This window comes from Grampus griseus (assembly GCF_964374135.1).
Source record: "Grampus griseus genome assembly, chromosome: 4".
NCBI lineage: Eukaryota > Metazoa > Chordata > Mammalia > Artiodactyla > Delphinidae > Grampus > Grampus griseus.
Window position 1 is genome coordinate 109,446,410 of NC_138997.1, and position 26,477 is coordinate 109,472,886.

The 26,477-nt window shown below is 36.0% G+C and overlaps 1 protein-coding gene across 1 annotated transcript; it reads right to left on the minus strand.

The window, feature by feature from the left end:
* Positions 1-5,821: 5,821 nt before the first annotated feature.
* On the minus strand, positions 5,822-25,334 carry CXXC4 (CXXC finger protein 4; the record flags this gene model as incomplete). The annotated part of the gene is made up of 2 exons (XM_082653155.1): positions 5,822-6,336; positions 24,261-25,334. 2 exons carry the CDS (start codon positions 25,332-25,334, stop codon positions 6,292-6,294), a joined length of 1,119 nt encoding a protein of 372 aa, XP_082509281.1. The 3' UTR covers positions 5,822-6,291.
* Positions 25,335-26,477: the final 1,143 nt, after the last annotated feature.

The following is a 26,477-nucleotide window of genomic DNA, read 5'->3' on the forward strand; positions in this document are numbered from 1 at the left end:
AAGTAAGACAGAGTGAAGTGTTATTAACTTATTAAAAGAGCCCCTAAAGTGCTCAAAAGATTCCATGTAGCTTCCCCAAATTCCCTGATTCCCAGAGAAGAGGTTAAGTATTAGAAGATGCTGAGTCACTAAATTCAACTGCAACTGTACAATGGCGGCAGAATCTTTTACACGAAAGATGTTTAATAACCTACAGTGATCCTTAGCTACTGGGGGCATGAATTAAACTCTATCAACTAAAAGCAACACACACATATGCACACACAGTTTAATCTATCTGTCTCCACCCCCCCACATGTTAATTTAATATTAATAGAATTATAAATATAAATAAAAATTATAAATAAAATTATATAGTAATTCATGGAAAGGTGAGAAAAGTTCTTGAAGGCTACAATGAATAAGAATTTTCAGCTACGTATGTTTTATGATGGCATCAAAGGTTAAACAGTGCCATTTAAATGTTGTTCTTTTCCAACCTCCCTTCCAACTGTGCAGTTTTCCTGAAGCCATATAATTTTAAATAGAAGATCGTTTTTCAGAAAAGTCATAAGCAGAAGATCATAATTCAAACCAGGCAACCAGATTCTCCTAACTTCTAACTATCAAAGAAGTCAGTAACTCAGTCCTGTATTAAAAATGCTTTACATGTAGTCTTTACATAATTAGAATAGCTTTTAAAAGTGTTGTTCTTGGAAAGAGACATGGACACTGCTTCCAATTTGTGAAATTACAACACCTGTTAACCAGAATGATTTTTGTCATAAGGAACATACTATAAACAAAGCACAGACTTAGACTAAAAAGATAGTTGACATTTCATTTTATATAAATACATGGAAAATAAGAAATATTGACTTAAAAACTGGCAAAAAAAAAAAACTGAATTGCATAGGACACGAAGATAGATCTTAAGCCAAGATATTAGAATAAAAGATTAGAAACAAAATTTCCAAATAAGCAAAAATGTCCTACATAGCTATGATACTTATGGAGTGTACGCAAACAAAACCTTCAATTTGTGTTCACTGTGTTTACTGCAAATAACATTCTTTCTCCATTAAAAAAAGAGTGGAAACAAAATGGGGAATAACCTCTGCATAAAACATGTCAACTAAAACAACTGCTACCAATAAACATACTTGAAAAAAATGCATGATTTTCCAGAAACCATATGAAATTATTATCTGGTTCAATGTCTAAATAAGTTATAGAACTCCCCTCTCCTCCCTTTTTGGTTAATTCAAACTATTTTGAAGAATTATTCTCTTATCATTACATATAAACCTCCAAGTATTTGTGTCCTTGAAGATGTCAAGTAAGGAAAGTATTATCTTTGAAAATCCAGTTTTATATTTTTGCCATATTGTTGCTTACACCAAAATATAACAAAGAAGCATAGCAACTCACCTGCAAAATTGCTGAGTATCCAGAAACTCTCAAGTTTCAAGTTTCCTAATTCATTTTTCTCACACTATGTAATCCAATTCTGTTGCCATGGCCAAGGTATTTTATATTAGTGATATTATTCTAACAGAGCACATCCTGAAATTTATAAAATTTACAAAAATCTTCTAATGTGGTCTTTTTTCTGTGAACACGAACTCTTTCAATTGTTTAATGTTCCATGTTTGCAACCATATTAATGATTTCCAAGATATAATACTGTGTTCTACGTCTCCTGTAGTTTATGAAGCATCAAAAAAGTGTTAATAAGCAGCATGGGTGGACCGCAATATTCCACAATAAAAAAAGTAACTCAGAGTATTTCTGGGAGTGGCTGAAGGTAGAATTCCAGTGTTGCACATTTCTTCATGCATCTTAATGCTTTCAAGTATTATCACCAGGACTTTTCATTCACAGCACAAGGAATTCATGGGATGCTTTCTCCTGGCACGCTTACGAAGAAGGAAGGAAAAAAGTTTAGATACGTTCATTTCTTCTTCTATTAAGGGGACTTTTTAAAGCTTTCAACAAAAATATATCATTTAGAAATATGAAAAGCATCATGTTCTTGTTTTCCTTTTTAAAAAATATATAAGAAAGACAAAATATATGAAGAAAAAAAATGAACAAAACTGGAATATTTTATGAAAAATTTATATACAGTATTCATTCTGCTGACATAAGGGCAAGTGTAGAATTAAAAATGGTTTTATCATAAAAAAATTAGACTTTCAGGATCTCAGGATTATATGCCGATTACTTAAAATCTCACAAATAACAATTTGTTCATGGAAAAAGAGATCTTTTGAATACTAAAGTCCTTTATTCAACAACACAGAAATTTCACAAAAACAACTTTACTGGGCAAATTGAATGTGTTTTTTTTTTTTAAGTTTTTTTTTTTTTTTTACAGTTTTGTACATGCCCCGTAAGTAATTTTCTTTAATAAATACACTGTTTTCCAAAACTGCTTTTTTAATAATTGCACAAGCATACATACACCTTACACAAATATCTATTAGAAAATTTAATAGATAACTGCACAGTTCAGAATAGGAGAACACTGTGAAAGGAGTACATTTTGTGGCCCATGTTCCTGAAATATCTCTGACTTCCTCACAGTTGTGAAAATGGAATCCCTCCTAACAAAGTAGCTGTCTTTTATTCACTAGGAATACAGATCTCAGTGTGAAACTGCCAAATTTAATAAAAACAAAATCTGAAACATTTAGCTGTACATGAGAACCAACTGTTTGATATCACTGTGAATCTAGCCATGATCAAAGACCCACTACAGCTTTTTGCTGAACATATTTGACCCTGAATAGTGTGCTCATTTAACTGCTTTCCTTTTTTCATTATTTGATTACAGATACTACCAGCTTAAAGACTTTATTTGCTTTAGTATTAATTATACAACTTACATGCCAGGGGTTCTGAATGAAAGGAAGGGAATATTCCTTTCTTGTAGTGATTGCTTCATATTAATTCATAGGAAGCCTACCATCTCTTGCTCCCTATAAATGTATTTAGAAGAAGAAAGTTGGGTGTTGGGAATTAAGCAACCAGGAGGCATTTTTATACACTCTTACCCTGGGGAAAGACTATTACTGTTTTTTCTCCCAAGGATGGACACATTTCTACTTGTAAATATGCCTCTACTTATGCACAGACAGGCAGAATCCATCAGAAGGCCACTTTGGGTTGAAGGCCTGGAAGGAGAAAGATTTGCACTCTGATGTTCTTGTGATGTTAGGGTGCTGAGTGACAGCTGACAAAGGAATGGGTCCACTGTACTACATGCCAACACCCCAAATACTTTCCATGGTCTCCCCAAATCCTGACAGAATATGGCATCTCCTCATCTACACCTAGAGAAGGCAAGACTCCTGTGTACACAGAGAGACCTCTCGTACATAGTTTTTTTATTTGGCTTATCTGATATGTAATTTGTAAGATGTAATTTTTAATCAGATCTACATCTGATTGCTATCTTCTGAATTTTCTTGATACTGAATATGAAACATACAGTGAGGAACTTTTAAAAGTTACATTTCATTGGTATTTTAGAATCACGAAAAATGTAAATCTTTCAATCCCTCAGGGCTGTAATGATATGCTTTACAAGTTCTCGATACATTGACTTACAGGGGAGATAACTGAGGGGAGGCTGGAAGAGTAATATCTTTCAACATCACCAAAGAGAACCATATATGCACCCTACATTATATAAATACAGTTTAACCAAAAGCATAAAAAAAATGGGCGGTTTAAAAAAGAACAATGTCAAGAATAAAAACACATAAGAGAATTCAGGAAAAGCTGCACTTCTCCATATCAATACTCAACAGATTTTCTTTCATTAAAAAATTGAATTGACATGTAAAAACATCACATTTTACAATATACAGATTCATTAATTCTTTAAGAAAACAAACAAAAACACATCAGACATGCAATACTAGCATGTATTTTAGACTCACAGTACATTGCTATGAGATCTTTATATGTTACCGTATGCCTAATGCAGCCTGAATAAAAGTTTGTTTCAATTCTGTAATAACCATCATCATTTTCCAAAAAGCCAGGCAACCTTACCATTCAAATGTGAAAGTAAGTTTCCACTTACTTGTAATTCATTAGCAAATTGGTTAAAAAAAAGTCAAATAAAATAAAAAATGGAACAAGAAATAACTCATACAGCTCTCATTGGTCCCACAGCAGATATAGAAATTCCAACTAGAACCTTCAAACGAATATACATCAAGTAGAAAGCTATCTCAAAATTAATATACATCACGTTTGAATTTGTGATAATTCTCTTCTCTAAACATGGATAAGTGTAATACATAATGAATTTTCTTCAGCAAGGCTACTTGACAGTAACTGTAGACCTTGCATTCAGACCCTAGGCAAGTTAAGTCACCTTGTTTTTCACACTGGTGTTTGTAAGTGCCTTCTCCACACCCAACGATGAAGTGCTCTTTCTGAGTTTAAAAAAATCTCCTCTGTCCGTATTATTTCCCATTCAAAACTACAACTAGCCTTTTAAAATTATTCATCTGTTAGTTTTTCTAAAACTTTACAGTCCTTTTCATCACCCTTTCTCTTCTCAAGTTATTTTTCTTCACATGATCCACGTTGCTAACTTTTCAGCAGGCTTATGGATGTCACGGGCTACAATAGGTGGCTAATGACTAGAGGACAAAAGTTACAGTAACATGGCAACTTGGATACTCCATGTGTTTTTGCTAAACTCTGTTTTATTCCTGAAGCTGAAAATAGTCTTTCTAATCTGGCAGAAGAAAAAACAAAAAAAAAAAAGAAAGAAAGAAAGGAAGAAAACTCTTAGGGATCATGTCATCTCAAACATTTGTCCTAATGGGACAGCCTTAAGAACCCTGACTGCCAGAAGAAAACCAAACACTACCTGAAAAGGTAGCACGGGTCCTATGAAGCATTAGCTCCTTTTGTTTAGGGGCTGTTTGCATTTATGGAATTCCACAGACTGTGGTCCTGCCTTCTCAGGAATGAAAGCATCCAGTGACAAAAATGGGAATGGAAGCAATGGAACATTCCACTGAGGGCCTAGGGGAAGGCTACCACTGCAACCAGGAGGCTGTGAGAAAGGGAGATAAAAAGCGATTTAAAAGCCTCACTTTCATGAATGTATTTCATTCTTTTGAATTTAAAAATGTACCTAGCCATGCCTCATGCAGGAGGCCTTTACGTATTCAAATTTTAAAACAAAACTACCCTTTTAATATCATACATGGAATTTAAACATTTGGGTACATTTTATTAAGTGTTTATTTTTTTTCTACCAAAAAAGAAAAAGAGCAAAAAACAGACAAACAAAAAAATACATACCACCCATGTTGGGCTGGGGAAAAATAAAGTCAGTCATAAATTTCTCCCCTAAGATATGATACTTTATCCTGTATCCTAGAAAAAAGTTTAAAGAAAAAAAAAATTATACAACTGATTCTGCATGTTCCAACTACTCTGAGTACTCCGCCTTACAGTGCCACCCGAGACAAGTCAACTACACTAAGGATTTGGGAGGTATACCCTTCTGTACAGCTCGTTTGTAAGCAATGCAAGTGCATAACCACTACTCTAATATAGTGCTCAAAAGATTAATTGAAACTTTCCTAACATCTTCCCCTCTTAGAACAATACAACTGAAGGTAATTGCTGGATGCATCATCATCTTTTAGTCTCATAAAACTTGGCATCAAGTCTCTACGGAAAGATGCATGGCAAAACATGCCACTGCTGTTGCTGCTCCTAGAAACAACTGGCAAAAAATATTTAAAGCTAAAATTTATTGCTCCAGATTTAACTCGCAGAACCAGACTGTTGTGTACAAACTGTTAATCTCCATAGATGCTCAGAGATGATTGTCTCCTTGTGTCTAAACACACAAAATACAAGCTGCTATCTGTACAGTTTACAGTACTGAAACACATATATTTGAAAATGAAGTATAGATATGTACTTTGCAAAGATACATGATTTTACAGCAGGGGCTTACCCAAACTTATTTTTTACAGCCACTTTCAAAATAGACAACAACTTCACTAGGATAGCTAAATTACATCAAAGAAAGAATCAGGGTATTGAAAGTAAATAGACTGGCCAATTCCCCAAGCTCCCAGATTATTTTTATATGTCTTTTTTCTTTTCTTTTCCTTTTTTTTTTTTTTTGAAGAAACCCCTATACATAAAATGAAAATAATATCTGGATATTTTCTTCAGTGGTGGACTAAGCAGTTTCTTAAAACAAGACATTTAGTTTGCCTTTCACTTCCAAATGCCTTGAAAATAAGATATACTACTGCTTTAAAAGAACCATCGGAATGCTTCAGCGCTGGGAACAGGTGTTCTCTATAAAAAAAGAGCAAGAAAACAAGTTAAGCTTTCTTTCTATGTCAATATAAAATTAGATTTTTCTCCTTTACACTTCAGTAATATTTTCAGTCAGCTATACACAACATAATGACTTGTATATTTCAACATTTAATAAAAAACAAATGTTTAATCTTAGAATATTACAAAAATTAGAATATTGAATTTAATGATAATTTACTAAATATAATGATTAAAACATATTGGTCTAAAAAATATAGGACACACAGCCTAGAACATGGATGGCAATCAGAAGAAAGGGGGAGGTTCAAACTATTAGCCAATAGTAGGAAGACCAGATACAGTATATACTTACATCAGCCTTACATAGGCTGCATTTTAAGTACGCTTGCTAGAGCCAGCAAGCATACTTAAAATCTGTATCTGCTACATACATATGCAGCCTATGTAAGGCTGATGTTCAGAATTCAGTGAAGTAATTTATTTATTCTGGAGAATTTCTTTTACGACAGGACAACAAATATAACATCAATATTACGTCTATATTTAATAACTACTAATGCTAAACATTCCTACATATAATGGAATGAGAACTATACGGACAAAATATACCACTATTTTAAAATGTCTGCATTTGCAACAAATTAATGTCATACATATGAGACAAACTTGTAACTAACCAATGATACTCAGTGGAGCATAATGATCCTTTTGCACCAGAAAAATACTATAGTTTTCCAAAGGAGTAATAAGCCAGCACTAAATGTATGAGCAATCCTTTTAACGAGAAGCTTACAGTTACTGTGGGGTTTTTCGTTGGATAAACAGTAGTTAAGCTATCAAATTTTCCTTTATATATTAACGTTACAGTCATTCATCATGCCATACTCTTCTTTATAAAACAGAATCACATGAGTACATATTGATGATACATGAGGAAAAACAAGCTAAGAGTAAATTTTCCTGGAGGGCAAAAAGAAGTTGATTTTCTTCCTTAGACCTGTCCAACAGGCCTGTGTAGCCTATAAAACAGCTGCTATAGATTAGTAAGTATGTAAATTGGGATGTTGAATATTACCAAAATACTGAGTAGGTATAAAAGAACACACACACACACACACACACACACACACATCCCTTGTAAACACATCTTAAGACAGTGTTAACAGCACTTGAATTTTCAGAAAATACATGAAAAATTCTACTACAAACACTCTTTAATAATTGAGGTTAGCTTTTATTTACTTTCTCATATATGACTTATTTGGTTGACACCGTCCTACTGTAGCAATGTCATCTAAAAATAAAACTGTGTTAATTGAGAGGTCAAATGAAATTTAAATGAATAAAATAACCATTTTGGCTTATCTCTTTAAATAGAAGTTTAAAAAAACTGTGCTCATAGTCAACATGATATATTTCACAATGAACGTGTTAAGAACAAACTAACGCTGTCTAATTCAAATTTACATATAGGTATACAAAAAATATTAAAACTTGTGAATATTTTCTAAAATCACAAACAAAAAGTTCCATTATTCCCATAAAAATAGTACTTACTAATATTGTACTCCCTACTCCTCATGGGTTAATCTGTCTTCTTCTCGCCAGTTCACTACGCATACCTGGATCCCCATCATTTGACTTGGTTGGTGAGAAAAACCCCTTTACTACTTCTAAAAAAGTAACTTTTAAATGATATATATAATTATATATGCTCATTACACTTATTTAATTATTATTAAAAGTACTGTATGAAATAATAAGAAAATATATTCATTCATCTTAATATTCGTGCTTTACACACACACATATATATATAAGCAGTAAATGAAAACTTAGTTTACACCAGATGTTAACTTGCTGCTTGATGCCAACTAAGAATAAATTTTATATAAGTATGCATACTTATATAAATGTAGTCATTTTTAACAAGATAAGTTAGATCTAAGCATATCCATGCATTGCAGAATCACACATGAAAAATAAACATGTGCATATATATCCATATATATTCACATTTATGTGTACAGTATGTGACAAAGAGATGCCAACTTACTCTCAGATGCCAACTGGAAATAAGACTGTAAGTATATACTTATATATCTTGTATCCTGATAAACATATATGTTTATGAAGATAAACAGAAGAAATATATGGAGCACATTTTTTAAATGAGATGAACTCCTTATGTCTTAGTTTCATTTTTAAATCTCTCTTCCAATTCTTGGCTCTTCCTGTGCCCCTTTCCACCACTCAATTTCATCTGCAATATTTAGGAAAAGCAAGCTTTATAAAATGCCACCCGAGATCAAAGGTCATTGTTGTAAGGAAAAAGATAATCGCTTCTCAATGCTTGTTAGCACTAAATAGTAATTAGATAATGACGATATGAGAAAAGCAGAGAGCTAGTTTTCTTTACTGTCATGACCTGTCACAAAATTGCACTGTGATGTGTACATATTAGTATGTATACAATTTTGAGACCAGTATGTATCTCCAAAAATAAGGATACAGACAATTTATTGCTACAGGGAAAGGGAGAAGGTAAGCAGGGATGCACCTATTAAAAATTATTTCTCCCTTATATTAAGATCTTTGAGGTTGAACCCTAAAAATGATTAGTTGGGAAATCACCTAAAATATGTGAGAAGATTTAGGAAAATCACTGGTGCATTAATTGGAACAAATCTTCAAGGCATTCACCAGAAACTTGAAGTGAGGATTCTCTAAGTTTTATTCCAGGGTTAAAAAAAGAAACAAAACGCTTCAGCATCCCACAGGCCACACAAAACAGATGTATATCCAATCTCCTGCCCAATTTTCACTGGGCTCACTGGAAATTTCCTTAAGGCCTGGATTGATTCTTTTAAGCCAGAATGGGGGTAGCAACACTGTTTTCATATGTAAACCATTGGGTTAAATTATGGGTTCTAATTAAGTCTGTCCTAATTTGGGGACATATCTTCTCTAATGAGGTCGTCTTTGTAAGAGGCCTTCTATTTTAAATGGTTGGGGGGCTTCACCACACCAATGTGGTGGATTAAGCACCCTAACCAGCTACTTTCAGGTTATATAAATTCAAGAGTCCCAGCTGGGGAATCACATTCTTGATGAGATTACAGTGACTTTCTGGATCTCAGTGATGCTTGCAGGAAATCGTTATCCTGAGTGACAGGGAAGCCAGATTCCCCAGGAAGAGAAGGGGGTGGGGAGGTAAAGAATAGAATTGAGTTGATCAGCATTGTTTAAGGCAGTCTTCACCGCTCACACCGGTGCAAACACTGGCAAACAGCAGCCTTGCTCCCAGGAGGCCTGGGGAGAAACCTGCAGCCCCCAGTTCTCCTGGTACTGCTGTAAAGCATGGTGTTCCAAGGAATTCACCCCTACAAGAGCCAGACCCAGAATGACCTTCAAGTTTAAAGGAATGCCTTCTGTTTTCCTCCTAAATAACTTTAAAAGGCAAATTATTGAATAAAATAATTATATAATCCAAATCTAAGTACGTTTTACATTTACTTCTTTAAAAAAATGAATACAAAAATTATCAATATGTCTCTGGCAGAAATGTATTTCAGCTTGATTTTCATTAAATCAGCAATGAAAAAATAATTAAATGACCTAAAATCAGTAAACATCCCCAAATCTGCTACCTTAAGAATTTGAGCATAACTTTCTCTTTTGGTGCTTGGTAGGCAGTCATGTGAACTGTGGTATCTTTAGGTCGGGCATGCACCTACATACTCTTGTTTAAAATATGTCAAGCCTAATAAAAACTCATCTCCTAAAAACTGAAATTGGGTATCTATACTTTCCTACATATGAATTTATATGGGATTGGCTATTCACGTCTAGCTAGATACAATATGTAAAATGTTGCAGTATTCAGGACACCAAACAAAACTAATCATTTTTAATAAAGCTAGACATGAGTTTTTAAAGAGCAAATAAAAGACAACTCGATGCTGAAATTCACTTCAGAATGCATAAAAGTTATAAATTGAGATAATAATTAAGACATTAGCAAATTCTGTAACTAAAGTTAACTATATCTTTCCAATATTTATTCATGTAGTTTCTAATCCAAAAGTCTCAGTGATTCACATAGGCCTTCAGAATTCTACTGTGAAACAGGATGGCTCTAATACAATACTTCCCAAGCTGAAGTCAGTATTTTGGGGTACCATTATTCTTAGATTAATCAAAAAATAATTTCCTGTTTCCCCATTTATTATTAATTAAAGAAACATAAACACCGATCATTTTCCGATCCCCATATAATTATGGGAAGTATGCTTTTTCCAACCAAAAGCAAAGCAATTTCGAATTGTAGTTAGCCAATACAGCTTCTTATAAACTCTTTTGTAATACATATATTTCAAATAAAAACTTTTGTTTTCACTGTGAGAAGCTCCACTATAAGTTTCTTAGACTTCTGAGCATCTAAGTCCTTGAAATTGGAACCCCTCACCGCATTTGATTTACCTCTTTGCACTAGAACTTGAAAACCTTAATGAATCACTGAAATTCTGCAACAGGAAGTACATGAATAAATATGACAAAAAAAGAATAGCAGGAATCATTGTTTGCCTTTAGACATTTGATTATATTTGTTTTGGCTTCATATGAAACTTTCAAACTTTGGGGTATTGTGGCTGAACAAAAGGAAAAGGATTCCTCATGGTTAAAAAAAAAACTACTTTTTTTCTGATTTGATTCACAAAAAATGCTAAAATATCAAGTTATATAGGTTCTTAATTTTTGTACCAACAAAATTTCAAAACCTAATTGGAGAAATGGAAAATTGTATTACATATACTGTACAATATTGTGAATGTGAAGACACACACACATGCACATTATTACAAATTTGGATGATCAGTAGTTATGGTCTAAAATTATACCTAGTAAATGTTAGAGACTCCTCAAGATGTTTTAGGCAAAAATATTTTTCTATATCCTATTTACAAATAGTATATTTTAAAAACTATAATCCAATAACTATAGTAGAATTATTAGCAAGCACAGGTATAGCATAGTTCAGTAAGTTTGAGAGAACAATTAATTTATGATAAATGATAAACTCACAGCCCAATAATTTACTGTTATTATAATAAAAAATAACTTCATATTTTAACAATTCCAATATTTTAAAATATATGGATTAATATAAGTATACACTGTTTCCCCTTTTCAAAGTACACCTAACTTACTTTCTCATTCTGTCCTGTTGTAATTTACATGTATCATATATGTGCTGTCTACCAGATTAATTTTTCTCATAATTCAGATTCATTCATCATATAACTGTACAAGTCTTTGGTATACTCACACCTTATTTTGGCCATGATCCAGATGTAAACTAAAAACACCTATCAAATACCACTAATGGGAATATTAGACCCCTCTTTAAAAGGGAGAAAGCACCAAATAAGTAACTGCATAACTTTTATGACCCACATTTTTGGAGGTCTTAAATATGATTATAAGGAGCATTCCACTTTTCTGGTTTCCAAACTGACATTTGGGGCCAGGATTTCTCTGATTAATGGTGGAACTAGAGATGGCTTTTTCATTAGGATTGATTCCCTGTGGGCTATTGCTCCTGCTACTTCTTCTGCCTTGCAAATATGAGGGCTCTTCCTCTTCCCCCCTCCTATGAGAATACCACCACCCTCCCCATCACCACTGTGATGGCATGACTTTAAACTTAGCTAACTTTTGTAAATGGAAAGATGAGATTATATACTATGTTGGAAAGGTGCTAAATCAAGTCAATATGGTGGTAGAGCCAGTACGGAAAACAACTGTCCAAAGGTGGGTGTGTGTGTATATGGGGAAGGAGTGGGTTGGTAGGAAGAGAAGTAACAGGTTGACACCAAAATTCCCACTGGTCCAGAAGTGGCCAAAAAAGGCACCCACTTTTGGCCTCAGTATCTAATGTAACTACTTGATTTAGGCAAGTGTCTTGATTAATGCTATATAGGATTATATTTCAATTGCTTTTGGTAAAAACACTTCAAACCACATCCTTCCAACAATAAGCAAATTTATTGTGTTACACATGGGTAGTTTAGTGATTAAAATAGTCCTGGATTTATAAAAATAAACTATAATAGGGATGGTACCAGGATAAGCAGAAAGAGAAAAAATTTTCAACAATCCATAAATTTAAAAGATGCTTTTGAAAAAATATTTTATCTATTATTTTTAACCTATGTATAAGAGGAAGTGTGAAAGGAAATTAAAAGTAAAATTGATATTAAAAAAGCAAAAATCAGGTTAATAAAATCAATACTGTCAAGAATGATTAAAATATCTAGAGTTAATTTTATTTATATATGCCAATATGTTTAAATCTTTATGAAAAAATATATGGTTATATGATAATGAATCTGAATAGACATACATATATATGAATGTATGAATGCATATATATATATATATATATATATATATATATATATATGGCAGACACAAGTTAAATAATTCTATCTCCCCTCAAAGTCACTCTACTGATTCCTGTTGACTACAACAATACCTTTAGGTGAGATCATTGCTAATTAGCTATTGAAAACACCACCAGCATTCTTTTCATGACCAAGTTGTTGGACAATTTTTTTAAATTTTGGTTATTTTTTTAAAGCAGACAGTGAACTGTCACCTTTTATTGAAGAGAAGAAATATTCACATAAAATGTGAAGAAATGGGAGGTCAGTTAAAAAACTTGAGGTTTTTTTTTTTTTTTGAGGTGATTTTTGAAACCATCAAAGCCATGATTTGGACAGCCTCTAACTTCTATTCAAATAAAATACAATAGTTACACCTAATCTCTATAAGAAATTCAAATTATGGTGCTTCTTTTTGATTATTAGAGATGTGGGAGTTTGAGAAATATTCATTTTTTTCTATATTACATAAAAAGTGAAAATAAGTTTAATAGAAAATTCCTCTTGGGCTAAGTTCTATAATATTTTGAATGTAGTCACTGAACTTCATTTGGTTCAGTATCTTCTATGACAAAAAGCCAACCACTGAGATAGACCCAGCCTAGAAACCAAAGCATGTTTTATGTCCATTAATTGCTTGGAGGAACTTAGAGAAAATTCCAAACATTTCACAGTCATTAGATATTATCAGCAAAATAATGTACTTGATTAAAACTATACTTCTGAGAATCACATGTTGCTTGGAGTATTTCTTTAAAAAAAAAAACTTTTTAATAACCGCAATTGCCATTACACTGAATGTTTAAATTCACAGTCATGCTGACTTCTTGGTTTCTTCCCTTAATTTTCTGTTTAAATAATAAAATTAAAAGGTATATAGTCAACAATTTTAATTTAATCAAGTTATTACATGTTACTTGGCTCTTTAGAAATGTATTTTGGTTAATCTCCCTCATTAAGAGGGCATACACTGTGAAGCAGTCTGCATTAACATGGTATCACCATATCTTGTTCTAGAGCAAGTCCTTAATTTAAGAGTCAAATTTCTCCGCAGGGAATTTCCATGTACTACTTCTTTTTCTATGTGTATCATGTACTCCATCTTCATGCAAACAGAGTCACAATCGCATAGTTAACTAACTAGTAGAGTAAATTAATAAGCCTAACCTTTTTCAGGCACAGGATTTATAAGCTCTAGTGATTAATATTCTTTTCATCATTTTTCTGGACTCTTTTCTATATGTGCAATTCTGTATTTTCCAGGAAATTCTCTGTATAACCCCTTAAAAATTACACTGATATTTTTGAACAGTTAGTTGTTTATAGATGCTGATGGCCTCTATCTCCCTAAACACCATCATCAATTTTTAGCATCAGTTTTCCCATCTTGGCATTTCTATGTTTCTAATTACAGACTTGAGCAAATTACTCTTAAAGAGAAATTAGAAGGAAAAAAAATCTAGTTAGTTTACATGAAACTATTTTATCCACTATGGTAAATGAAAAGAAAAAATGCTGAGTGGTTCTAGTGAATCTAAACCCAGACTCATGGCATCTTTCAAATAAAATTTGAGGCATTAACCATTTCTACTAATTTCTTATTTAAACCAGACTCAAAAAGATGACCTTGAACATGACAATCCTTTCTGCCAACATGCTCCTTTCTCATTTCTCTTTAATCTATAACACTACAGTCTGCCTGTCTTCCCTCTCTCCCTCCCTCCCTTTCTTCTTTTCTTCCTTCCTTTATTTCTTTCTTTCAATATAGCTCTTTCTCTTATTCAGGTCATACAAGGGTTTCCAGTACTCTGTAAAATATGCTTGATATAACAAGTCATACTGTAGATTCTCAGTATGTTCAAGGCAAGAATTCCTTTTTCTTTTCTTATTCCTTGAAAAATTCTGGAGTACTAATAGAAAACTTAATACTACACAACATAACCACATGAGGTAGCCAAGTAGAAATCACAGATAGCAGTATGTGTTTCTTATCTAGATCTGGGAACAACTAGGCCAAGGATGAATTAAGGAATCCCAAGGCTTTTAAATAGGTGTGAGATTGCTTTCAGAGTTTTCTAAAGATACAATTATATCACTTGAAATGCGTCCATTTTGGGGGGCTGAGAATTAAGAATGTAAGTAGGGAGCTAATTATCTTGGATGAAAGATTAAGATGTAGAATTAGGGAATGACATAGGTATTTTAAAAAGGCAGTTAGGAATAAGGAAAAGTTTGAGTTCCTTAAGCGAAGATGTGTGTATGTATCCACAGCACTTACTACAAATCTCAGAAAATAACAGTTCCTACCTAAAGATATGTTGAATTGAATTGAATTGATCAAGGGTTTACCATGTGTTTAGCATATACCATGAATTCATGAATATACCTTCTAGGTACAGACCTGCCTAGGAGAAGTAAAGACACACTGCTTATAGAAACACATTTACATTTTACTCTTTATCTTGGTAACATTGTTCCATTTACAAATGTAATTTCTTTCCTCACTACAGATTTGTTCAATAGTGTTGTGGCTGTCACTAAACTAGTGTTTTTCAAGCTTTTTTGACTGCAATCAACAGTTGGAAATACATTCTACATAGCAGCCTAATACATGCATACACATACATTTATGTGTACATACATAACTGAAACAAAAGTTTAACAATATGTACTCTTACTACATGTGATACACGTATATTTTCTGCTGCATTCCATTCTATTCTATGTTCTAAAAATCCTGGCGATAAGCCAACACATTGGTTTTCATGGACCACTAATGTGTTGTCTCCTGCAGTTTGCAAAACACAGCTTCACACCATACAAATAACATGTACATGTGAAAAGCATCACATGAGGAAAATCCAAAACCACTCCACTTCATAGCGCATTTAACTCTATGGAGAGCAGCCTTACATAGAAGAACCAATATGTATATCCTTTGGCATTTAAAGGCTAGTGTTCTCTATTTTGTTTTTCATGACTGACAATTAGAGCACACTGAGTGTTTCTGAGAAGATGCCACATCTCACTTTGCATTCATCTACATACAACTGAGAATTTTATCTCTTTTCCTTATTCTCGACTCCATTAAAACCATCCCTGATCTCCTTTAACCTATAAACATTTCCCATAGAGAAGTCTTTGCCCAGCACAGTTATTTTTCTGCCACTGATTCACCATCACTCATAATCATCATTTCCAATTAAATCTATATAGCCTATTATTCTTTTAAAAATTTATTTCATCTCTTTTCACTCTGTAAAGTTTTAAAGAAAATACATCTTCTCCAGAATTTGCCAGATTTGCTGAAATACACAGAAATGCCCATGACTCTTCCTGCTCTATAAACATTTATCCCTTTCTTCTCTCATCCTACTTGATCTCTATCCTTTTGATACTATCAATCATCCAGAGGTTTTTTTTAAGTCCTTGAGCAAGAAGCAGCACTTTCACCACAGTTTCCCCCATAGTTTGACACTTTTCTTCACTTGCTCCAGAACGTCCTCTGAAATATGAGTTTAGATGAATATGACACCTAAATGGAATCCCATCTTCCACCCATCTTGGAAGTATTCAGTTCCACTCGGGAGTTATTCTACCAAATGTTTCAAAGGCATAAGTAAACATAATAACACCAGCTAAAACACAATCTGTTTTTCCTTGTCTCTAATTCAGCGGCCACTCCACTGAACTTTAGACTCAGCTCTGACTCCCTAACCAAATGTATTGAGTCAAGCATGAAAACATTATCTCCCCCCTTTATTGTTTCCATTCTCTGCAAAACTTCTATAACTGCTTCAGCAGTTATAGTCAGCAAAGCAGACTTCCATACCCTATCCTGACAGAACTTCTTCTAGATACTGCATTGCACCCTGGCTTGAATATCTCTTTCTTTTTCATTTTTAAAGCTTTCTTGGTTAGTATTCCAAATCTTTTAGGGCTTATCACTATTTTCTCCCAGAAAACCAACAACATTTTCTATTATTGCTCACTAACGTTCTTCATTTCATAAATACTCTCTTCTTATTAAAAAGAAAAAGCTCTGCATAGTCACTTCACTTTTTAATCTCAAAATGTGTATCTACCTGTTTAACTTCCTACACACTCACTCACACACACACACACACACCCCATCTTCGAAAACAAGAGTAACTCTACAATTTTCCAGTGTTTGTAAATACTTTCTCCAACCAGAATCTGTGACGAGCATTTAACCATTTCTTACAATGATTTTCTTAAACTCACAAAGGCACATTTAGATCAACTCCTGTGTCTGTCCAAATAAAGGAAATAGTAGCCAAAAAAAGGTATTGAGTTGAAATGCACACACACACACACACACACACAAAATCTATTAAAAGATACAGAAATTTATGGTAGTGGTGTGCCTTTGGTGAGGAAGGAGGATTTGTTTATCAGGTTTATCTCTTTCCAGGAGAAATCATGCCAGATCTTTGGTGAACTGGATGATTAAGACAAATATTCAGAAAACTCAAAGCCACAAAATAGTCTACATGGGCTTTAATTTCTGATAACTGTAAGTAACTTGTTGGTATACTGAATTATCTGTAAATGTAATTGTCTTCTCCTCTACTTTTTATTGATGACTTTAAATTAGGAACGAGAAATCGTATAGCATCTATCAGTATACAAAGAACATGAACCTACACACAATATTAAAAGTTGTAGTGAAGGTTGGTATTACTATGTCCATTTCACAGTTGAGGAAATAAAGTTCAGAGAAGTAATGCTGATGGAGCTAATATTGTTCAACTGGTAAGTTACTTGAAACTAGTGGCTCTTCCCACAATCTATCACCTAAATGTAGCCACAAGGGCCCAAATATTATTTTTAATTATAAAATAAGTGAAAAGCCAAGAAACTAGTAGTTTGTTTTTTCTAAATATAATTTATATTTGGTTTTATATCAGCCAAAGAAATGCATCTTTAGCTATTAGTTCTTTGGAAAAGCAGTTGTTTGCTTTGCCACTGTCTTCTGAGTAAGAAATGTAACGTGATATCGATAGGTTAAAGATCAAAAAAATAGAAAAACAAAAAAATTTCACAGGTTCGCTCTCATACCTGGCTATGGATTCTTATGTTCTTGAAATAAATTAAGAGAAAGCCTTGGAGTTTCACAGAGAAAAAAATATTTCTCATAATGTTTTAGAGTAGAAGTTAACAAGCCTGCTGGGATCCTTTTAGCCCCTGCAGAGCTAAGTCTTCAACATTATTAAATGTCTGTCGCATCTGAAGTATGCTGCAACATAACTCAATAAACAACAGAAAACATGTGATGCTGAATAGAGGGAGACTTTTCGATTACCCTGCAGAATAATTCAATTTCAGGACAGGTGTTTGCATGTGATGGAACAAGATATGACTGAAGGATAAAACCACCTGTGTGTCCCTCCCTCGATATTTTGAAACTACTAAGGATAATAGCATAAATGCTAGATGAAAAAGTATGTTAAGAATGAGCAGAAGCATTGCAGCACAAATGAAGGAATACAATTATGCATGCACAAAATCCTCAAAATTTACACTGATCCCACCAAAGAAAGTACTGTCTTGAAAACAGGTTTTTGTTAAAAAAAAAAAAAAAATGATATTATCTAGAGTGCTCTACTTCCCCAGCCAAGATCATCTGACGTTCTAATTGGTGACTGAAAAATCACACTTATAAAGATGAAAGATTTTACCATTATTTTGGGCTCATTTTTGCTTTTAAAAAACTAATCCAAAAATAAGAGGAAGGGCTTCCCTGGTGGCACAGTGGTTGAGAGTCCGCCTGCCGATGCAGGGAACACGGGTTCATGCCCTGGTCCGGGAAGATCCCACATGCCGCGGAGCGGCTGGGCCCGTGAGCCATGGCCCCTGAGCCTGCGCGTCCGGAGCCTGTGCTCCGCGATGGGAGAGGCCACAACAGTGAGAGGCCCACGTACCGCAAAAAAATAAAAATATAGAAAAATAAAAAATAAAATAAAATAAAGAGGAAAACTGAAAGAGAAGTAGTCCTTTCTCCAACTTGCATATTTACATGGGCCTTTCAATAAATCTTGAATTTAACCTACTAATTTAAGTAGATATTTTTATATGATGAATGAGCTCATTTTTAATATTTGTAAAATATGAATAAAAATAAATGTAAGAGACTGAAGCATATCCAGGCTTGTGAAACTTATTGGATAGTAGGACATTTTGTTACAATTTTCCAAAGCAAAATTAAAAAGTGAATTGTTTTCTGGTAAAAGTAAACTACATATTCAATCTGACCAATTGAGATTGAACAGTAAGTTCTAAGAGCACCAACTACTTCAGATGAGTTTTTTTTTAAGATACACTTCAACCTGTTCCTGGGGAACACTCCAGTAGTTTTTTGGTTTACGTTTATATCCAGAGGGAATATTCTACCAGTGTCTCCAGGATCACCCTGCCATAGTTCTTCAGTCTCCAACCTTGTACTCTAGAACAAATATGGATGAAATGCCCATGTCGTTTTAAACACCTTAAGTTTTTAGTCTTACAGACTATTTTACTAAATTGTCCTGTATTTGTCAATCTGTAAGTCTGCACTGCGCAAAATTCTTAATTATTCACCCAGGAGAACAGTTGACTAAAACTAACCAAAATATGCAGCAATGCTTCAGTAATCAATTCATTAAAAAGTTTAAAAATCAAGTAACTTTTCTTTCCTTCATCACTAGATATACTTTCCATTCTCACTTAAAATATCCAAATACTTTTATATGATTAAAGTCTAAAGTTTGTTGTTACTGGCTTTTTGATTGTTTATTTTTATTTTGTTTAATGATGGCTGAACTTCAAACAAACATTCTTATAGGATAATTTACAAATGCTTTTAATTGCTTTTATTCTACTATTCCTAATTGCCATCCAAAAGACTGGTTAGAATTTGCATGATGTTTGGATGAGAAGGGGTATGATTTTCATTTAGGAATTATTTTAAAATGTGTGGTTCTTTTAAAAAACTTTGACTAACTTGTATTAAATCTAGTGATGGAAAGAATCTCACTGGACTTGCATTACACTTTGATGTCTTGGCAACAAATCTATTTTCTGCCTTTAGTCAAAGCTGAACTTTTCTGAGCTTTTTTCCTTAGCATTTATGAAATTCAGACTCTTTTCCCTATGTTATTTCTATATTACATTCTAGTGTTAATCTACTATCATTTGGTTTGAATTTCTTGAAAAGTTTCCTCTTTCCTTTTGATTAAAACAAAAATGTGTATTTTTATACTGGGATGTTTTTGATTCTTGAAACTGAAAACTCATTTTTGAACTATGATATAAAATGACAAACTGTTGTATGTTGCAGTTTAAGATACGAAACATTTGTATTTTACCTGTAGGTTTTTTTTGTCACAAACTTCCAAATCTTATATGACATGTTCAATTGTTGACCGGTTTTGTTATTTAACCATACAGAGTCTGAGTTTGAGTGACACACCTATTTCATGTGTGGTCTACAAATGAAAAGGTGGGGAAGCAGGTGCCACCTTCCTGCAAAAATCGCAGACAATGCTCTGTCCAGAATTTTACAATTGCCATTTGTGTGGTTGAAGCTCTTAGAACTTAACGTCGTATATAGGAAATGTGTCCCTCCTCCCTTAGAACACTCTTCGAAATCCAGTTACCAAGAGTGGGGCAATATCTGGATGCTTTCCACGAGACCTCTTAGGACCTCAACCTAACTTGCGGAAAATTATTTGGGGCCCGTTCATTCAGCAGATAAATTTTTAAGAGAGAGAAAAGAAAGAAGATGAGATTATCCTTTTTCCTGACTTTCCAGTTTCTCAGTCTCTTCACTCTAATGTTCTTCCAACCCCTGCCTCTAGCTCAGAGAAAGCCTGGGTGGCAGCGGTGTGTACGCTCAGCAGAGAGCCAAGAGCGGGGGCAGGGAAGTCTCCCGAGGCACTGCTTACTAATGTAATTCCATAAATCAGCTAATGGGAGAGAAACCAGATCTGTGTGGTCTCTAATGCTGTCCCACAGATATCAATCATGTCACCTGAACAATGTTCAGGGACTACGAGGCTGGGGTTACCCACGGGACAATTTTCTCCCTTGAGTCATATCAGGTTGGGAGATTTAAAAAAAGTTAGATCTTAGTATCAGAAATGTAACTGCTGTGAATATAAAAACTACAGGATTCCCTTTGTATGAGATTACCTTTGTGTGAGACAAAGGCCTGTCATATAATGTATTATCATACTATGTAATCACATTTCTTAAAATATATGGGAACTTAATATTGATCATTGAGGATACAAGTTTTTAAGATAAGTTTTGTTGCACAGGGGCATACAGAATTTGTAATGACTGCTTTGAATAACCAGTGATCATTTTTTTAGTAGAGTAATTGACTAAATGAATAGTCTTATATGCAACTATACAGTGCACAGTATCATAGGAAAACTAAGTTTGTTTTATGTGCATTGTTATCATATGGAATACTATAAAGGGGTGATTTTATTAATATATTTTTAAGGAATTAAGATGCTCTTAACATGAGGCTAAGCAGGAAAACGTGGAAATAAGTAAAGCAGTTTTAAAAGGAATGCCAGAGGGGAGGCTTTAAAAAATGTGGGCAAGAATCCCAACACATCTATGTGAATCTGTCTTAATTTCAGTTTCCTTACCCTGAGAATCTGATTACGCCTCCAGTATTTGGCATGAGAATAAGTCAAAGGGAAAGAAGAGCACATGGGGCTTGAAGTGATAAATAAGAATAGTAGTGATGACTATGATCCAGATATTAATTGGTGTCCATAATTTAAAGTCAACAAATATTCGCTACTGAACTTACACCTGAAATCCACAGGTGATATCCATAATGAATCCCCAAATCACTATCCTTAGCCAGGGAGTCTACCTGACATCTAAAACATCTCCACAGATGATGATAAGTTACAGAAACCAAATTAGAGAGGGAAGCAGGTCAGCAGGGGTACTTTTCACCATCCCACAACCACTGCTCCAGCTTTGGTTCAGTCATGTAAACCCTGTCACTCTGACATGCATCCAGCTGGTTTCCTACAACGATAACTGTGTGGTTACACATGTGCTTAAGGCAATCATGCTGCCTTTGCCGCTTTAAAATGACCTAGTTAGAATGTTAGCCAATTAAAATTTTTAAAAAACAAAACTTTTTCTTTCTTTCTGCCAAATTGCATTCCATTAAGAATCTTAGCTTTGAACCAAGAACAATTCTCTGGTAGGAAGGGGTGTATAGCTAGGAGAACATCTTCAGAGAGCTCTACAAAGAGAGAAATGTGTTTCCCCTCCCATCCACACCCCAGTTTCTGAAGATCAACAGAATTTTAAAAGAGAAGAAAAAGTAGTACTATGGAATTTTGTGATCAAAAAGCCTAAGAAACTTAAGGATCATGATAAGTTTGTGGGAAAACTATCAAAAGGAAGAAAAAAGGAAACTTATGAAATTTGTTTAGACTAATAAATCAGCATAGAAACTTGTGCAGAAAACCTCTTGGTACTCACATTAAACTCGTTCAGAGAGGTTACTTACTAAATAAATGAGAATTATTCAGTGGTCCTATCTACTACATACCCTAAATTGGGATGAAGGCAGTGCATGAGTCTAGCAAAAGTTGAAGGCCACTTAGCAACACCAAATCTATAATTCTAGATTTTATAATCCTAGATACTATAGTTTGAGAGGAAAAAAAAAAAAAAAAGCTATGTAGTGCTATCAACTGGGCAATAACAGGAGGCTTTAGTATGAACTGAATTTTAACTGCCCATGGGCCTTAGAGACCTAGAGAAGTTATATTAATCCAGAGAAGATCATTCAAAGCTAAAAACTAATTTTTGCCACCTAAGAAAACACATGGACCTACGCCTTTATAATTGCTGTTATCTTTGCGTAAGCAGAGTTGCCAAAGGAAATGTAATAAACCACCCTGGAGTAAAGTCAAACTTTCAACAGAGATGGGTTCTTTTATAAAGAGGAATCAATGCAATATTTTGATGGAATTGATCATAATCAATAATGATATCAATATAAATTGATTTTGAGGGAATTCCAAAGTGCTATTTGCTTTGACTTATATTAATACAACTTAAAAAAACCAAACTGTATCTTACTTGTGTTCAAACACGCAAAGATCTTTAACTCTTTTCCCTTCTCCTTTTAAAGACCAGTCCTTCTTGGAGAAAACTCCTTTAAGCCACGTTCACAATTTTTTAAAAGAATGTGCAGATTTCCCTCTGATACTAACTTGTGAGAACCGCTCTCAGCCTACAATCCAGCCCACTGAATATTCCCTAATGCTACATCCACCACCTATATATGAACACTTAGCCATCTACTCTGTAAATTATATCAAGAGGCTAAATATGATTACCTGTTCATATTTCTTTACTAAATATACCACCAAACCCATTTACCTCTGATTTTCCATTTTTTTCCCCTTTTGTTTTGATCAGGTCACCATACGAAATTTCCACCAAACACATCAATCTTTGTATTTAACATAATTAAAAGCCTAATTTAACAAGTAATTTAGTGATAATCTGTACGTTGTCTGTTTTAAGGGCATATAGGAAAAAGAAACTATTATTGACCAAATAGGGTGTCCAACAAAACAGTGCTTGGTGTATAGAACAATTTTGTGACTACAAAATGGTTAATCTGCTAAATGCAGAACCCCAAATTTATATTTTTTATAACTGAGTTTTAGGAATCATTTGTTTCTAAGCTATGTAAGACAGTCTTAAATAAAATTACCATCACCTGCTACAAATTGTATCTATTCTAAGTCATCTCTCCTTAAAAACTGCAAATGGTGTTCAGCTTTCTATACTATATCCACTTTCCAGAAAAATGCCAAGTATGCAGAAAATAAAATGAGGAAACAAACATTTTGTCATGGTAAGGAGAAAATTATCCTAGAAGAGGGTAGAAAATCCCCTTTTGAATTAATGTATTTCCGTTTCAATGATTACTCTGTGTGTGTGTGTGTGTGTGTGTTAATGGGAATGTAGGCTTGTGTGCCACAAACTGTGTCCTCACTTTTACAACTGGGCCACTAATAAGTCTCGCCCAATAAAAGTATATAGAATGTGATGTGTCCCACCCTTTGGGCAGAGATGCTTTTAAAAATAATAAGGGGGGAGGGGTCATTTTGAACCAACAAGGGAAATTTCTGACCATATTGAATGTGAAACTTCTGATTTTTCAAACCAATTACATTAGTTTTCCTCCCGGAGCTAAAAAGGAGGGGCGCCCTCCCCATATGGAGGGCGGTTCCAGGCGAAGTGCAGCTGGGGAGGGTGGCGGAGAGGCCATGACCTCCGCAAACCACCTACAACTGTATCTTACAACCTGAATGAAGCTTCAGGAAAGGGGTACTGCATCTTGAAGCCAGACACGAAGCCCTGAAGGGGAGAGGACAGGGGAGGGAGGAGGGAGGGGGGGAGACTGGGAAACAAGAAATCATCTCCTCTGACCTCTAGCGAAGTGCCAGGTTTTTTCTTTAGCTCTTCACATTTTCTAAATTTGCAGATCTGGTGTCCCGTTTTGCGGTTCCTGCAACTGCTGCAGACGCCACAGTTGATGAGCCTCTTGCAGGGCACACAGACCCCACACCTTTTCCTCTTCTTCTTGGCCGGGTTGGCTCCGCCAGCTCCCCCCGAGGAGGACGAAGAGGAGGAGGAATGATTCTGCGGGCAGTCTGCCAGATTGGCAATTTGAAACGCACTGTCTGTGACGGCTGCTGAGGCTGCTGCGGGGGAGTGAAGGGCTGTCATGACGATGACCCCTGGAGGTAATGAGATGCCCCCTAAAGCCGGGATAGCGGAAAAAGTCCCCACGCGCTCGGGGAGATTCATTATCTCTGCTTCAGCAGCGCCGCATTTGAGCTTGTTCATGCATTCCCCCGCCAAAGGTCTGCAGTGTTCGGGGGATAAGGTGGAGAGGAAATTAGTATTTGCCATTTGCAACGACGGCTCTGGCGGGCAGCCAGCTTTCCCCAGCCTCTGGGAGTCGTTTCGGTGGTGCATGCTGGTCCTGCTGCCGCCGCCGCCGCCGCCGCCGCCGCCGCCGCCGCCACCGCCACCACCGCCGCCGCCGCCACCGCCGGTGGGGAGGATCGCCGAGGAGGCGGCGGAGGAGGAGGCGGCGGCGGAGGAGGATTTCCTGCTGCCCCCGCCGCCCCCGCCGCCGCCCCCGCCGCCGCCGCCTCCGCCTCCGCCGCCCCCGCCACTGCCCCAGAGCATGGCGGTGGCGGCGGCGGCGGTGGCCGCGTTGTCGCAGTTCCAGGGGGACATGCCGATGCGCGCGGCGGCCGCGGCGGCGGCGGCGCTGCTGGGGAAGATGGGGGTGGTGATGCGCGCGATCTTGGCCGCCTGCGGAAAGGCGCCCCCGTTGGTCTTGTAGAAGGAGGTGGCAAAGGAGCGGTAGCGCTCCATCTCCGAGTTGTAATCCACAAGGCTGTTCAGGGCCCCCTCGGGCAGGTGGCTTTCCTTGGGCAAGCCCGGGGCCTCCGGGCTCGGCCCGGGCTCCACGCAGACATTGGTGTTCATGGTACAGGGGGGGAAGAAGGGGTGCAGGGTGGAAGTGGGGACCGTCTGGTCCGACACCTGGGTGGGAAAGGGGGGAAGGTGGGGGGGAGGGAAGGGGGTGATGGTGGTGCCGGGGTGGGGGCCGAGGCGGGAGGGGAAAGTGGGTCCGGGTGGGGAGAGCAAGGTGAGGACTGCTTTATTCCTCTCTGGGGCGCATTTCCACAGACGGTGAATTCCCAGGCAGCGTCTTCCTTTGCATTATCCTCCAACTGTTACAACTAAAATAAAGAAAGTCATTCCAACAAGCAGCACGAGGAAAAAGATGGACAAATAAATAAACAGCCTCCCTCACCACCCCACCGCAGACGCTGAAAGCTCCCACATTCTTCGTCAGGTCGTTTGCATAACAATCATCAAGACGTGACCCCCCCCCCCATTCCCATCCTTCCCCCACGCTCCCAGGCCCGCTCTCTCCCTCCCCACAGCACACCACGGCTCCTCCCCCCTATTCTTATAACCCTCCTGAGAAAATGTATTAATAGCCAGGATACCCAGGGAAAGAGGAAAGACAGGGGTGACAAATGCCGAGGGAAAAGGGCAATTGGAGTGCTTAAAGACATGCAAATCAGGGGTGGGAGGGCGATACTACCTATAAGCAGAGGGCATTTAAACATTTTGAAATGTATGAACAAGTGCTGCCTGGGCATGCAAATGCTCTGAAGTAGAAAACTGCTATGGCCCTATGAGGAAAATGAACAGGAAATTAGCAAATGAAGTACTGAGAAAGTCTGCAATACATCCGAGTATAAACTGTAAGCAAACACAATACAACTGAGAGCTAAGAGACTGCCCACATACAATCTGAACTAAAGAGGCAGGGAGAAAAGAACTACCAGCTGCCACAGTGTCCTTGTGTGTCTGCGGTCATTAGTTTGAATCCCAGCACAGCTGGCTCTGTTAGGGTCTTAATTCAATGGACCAAGGACGGGTCTCAATTGTACAAGCCATTTGGTGGTGGGGCTTGGAGGGGGTAAGAGGGTGGTGTTCTACTTGTTTAAAAGAAAGAAAAGAAAGATGGACTAGATTAAAAATTTTTTTTAATAATACAGAAAAATGTCAAAGGTTTTAAACCAAGTGCCTGCAGTCTCTGTAAGAATATTCCCA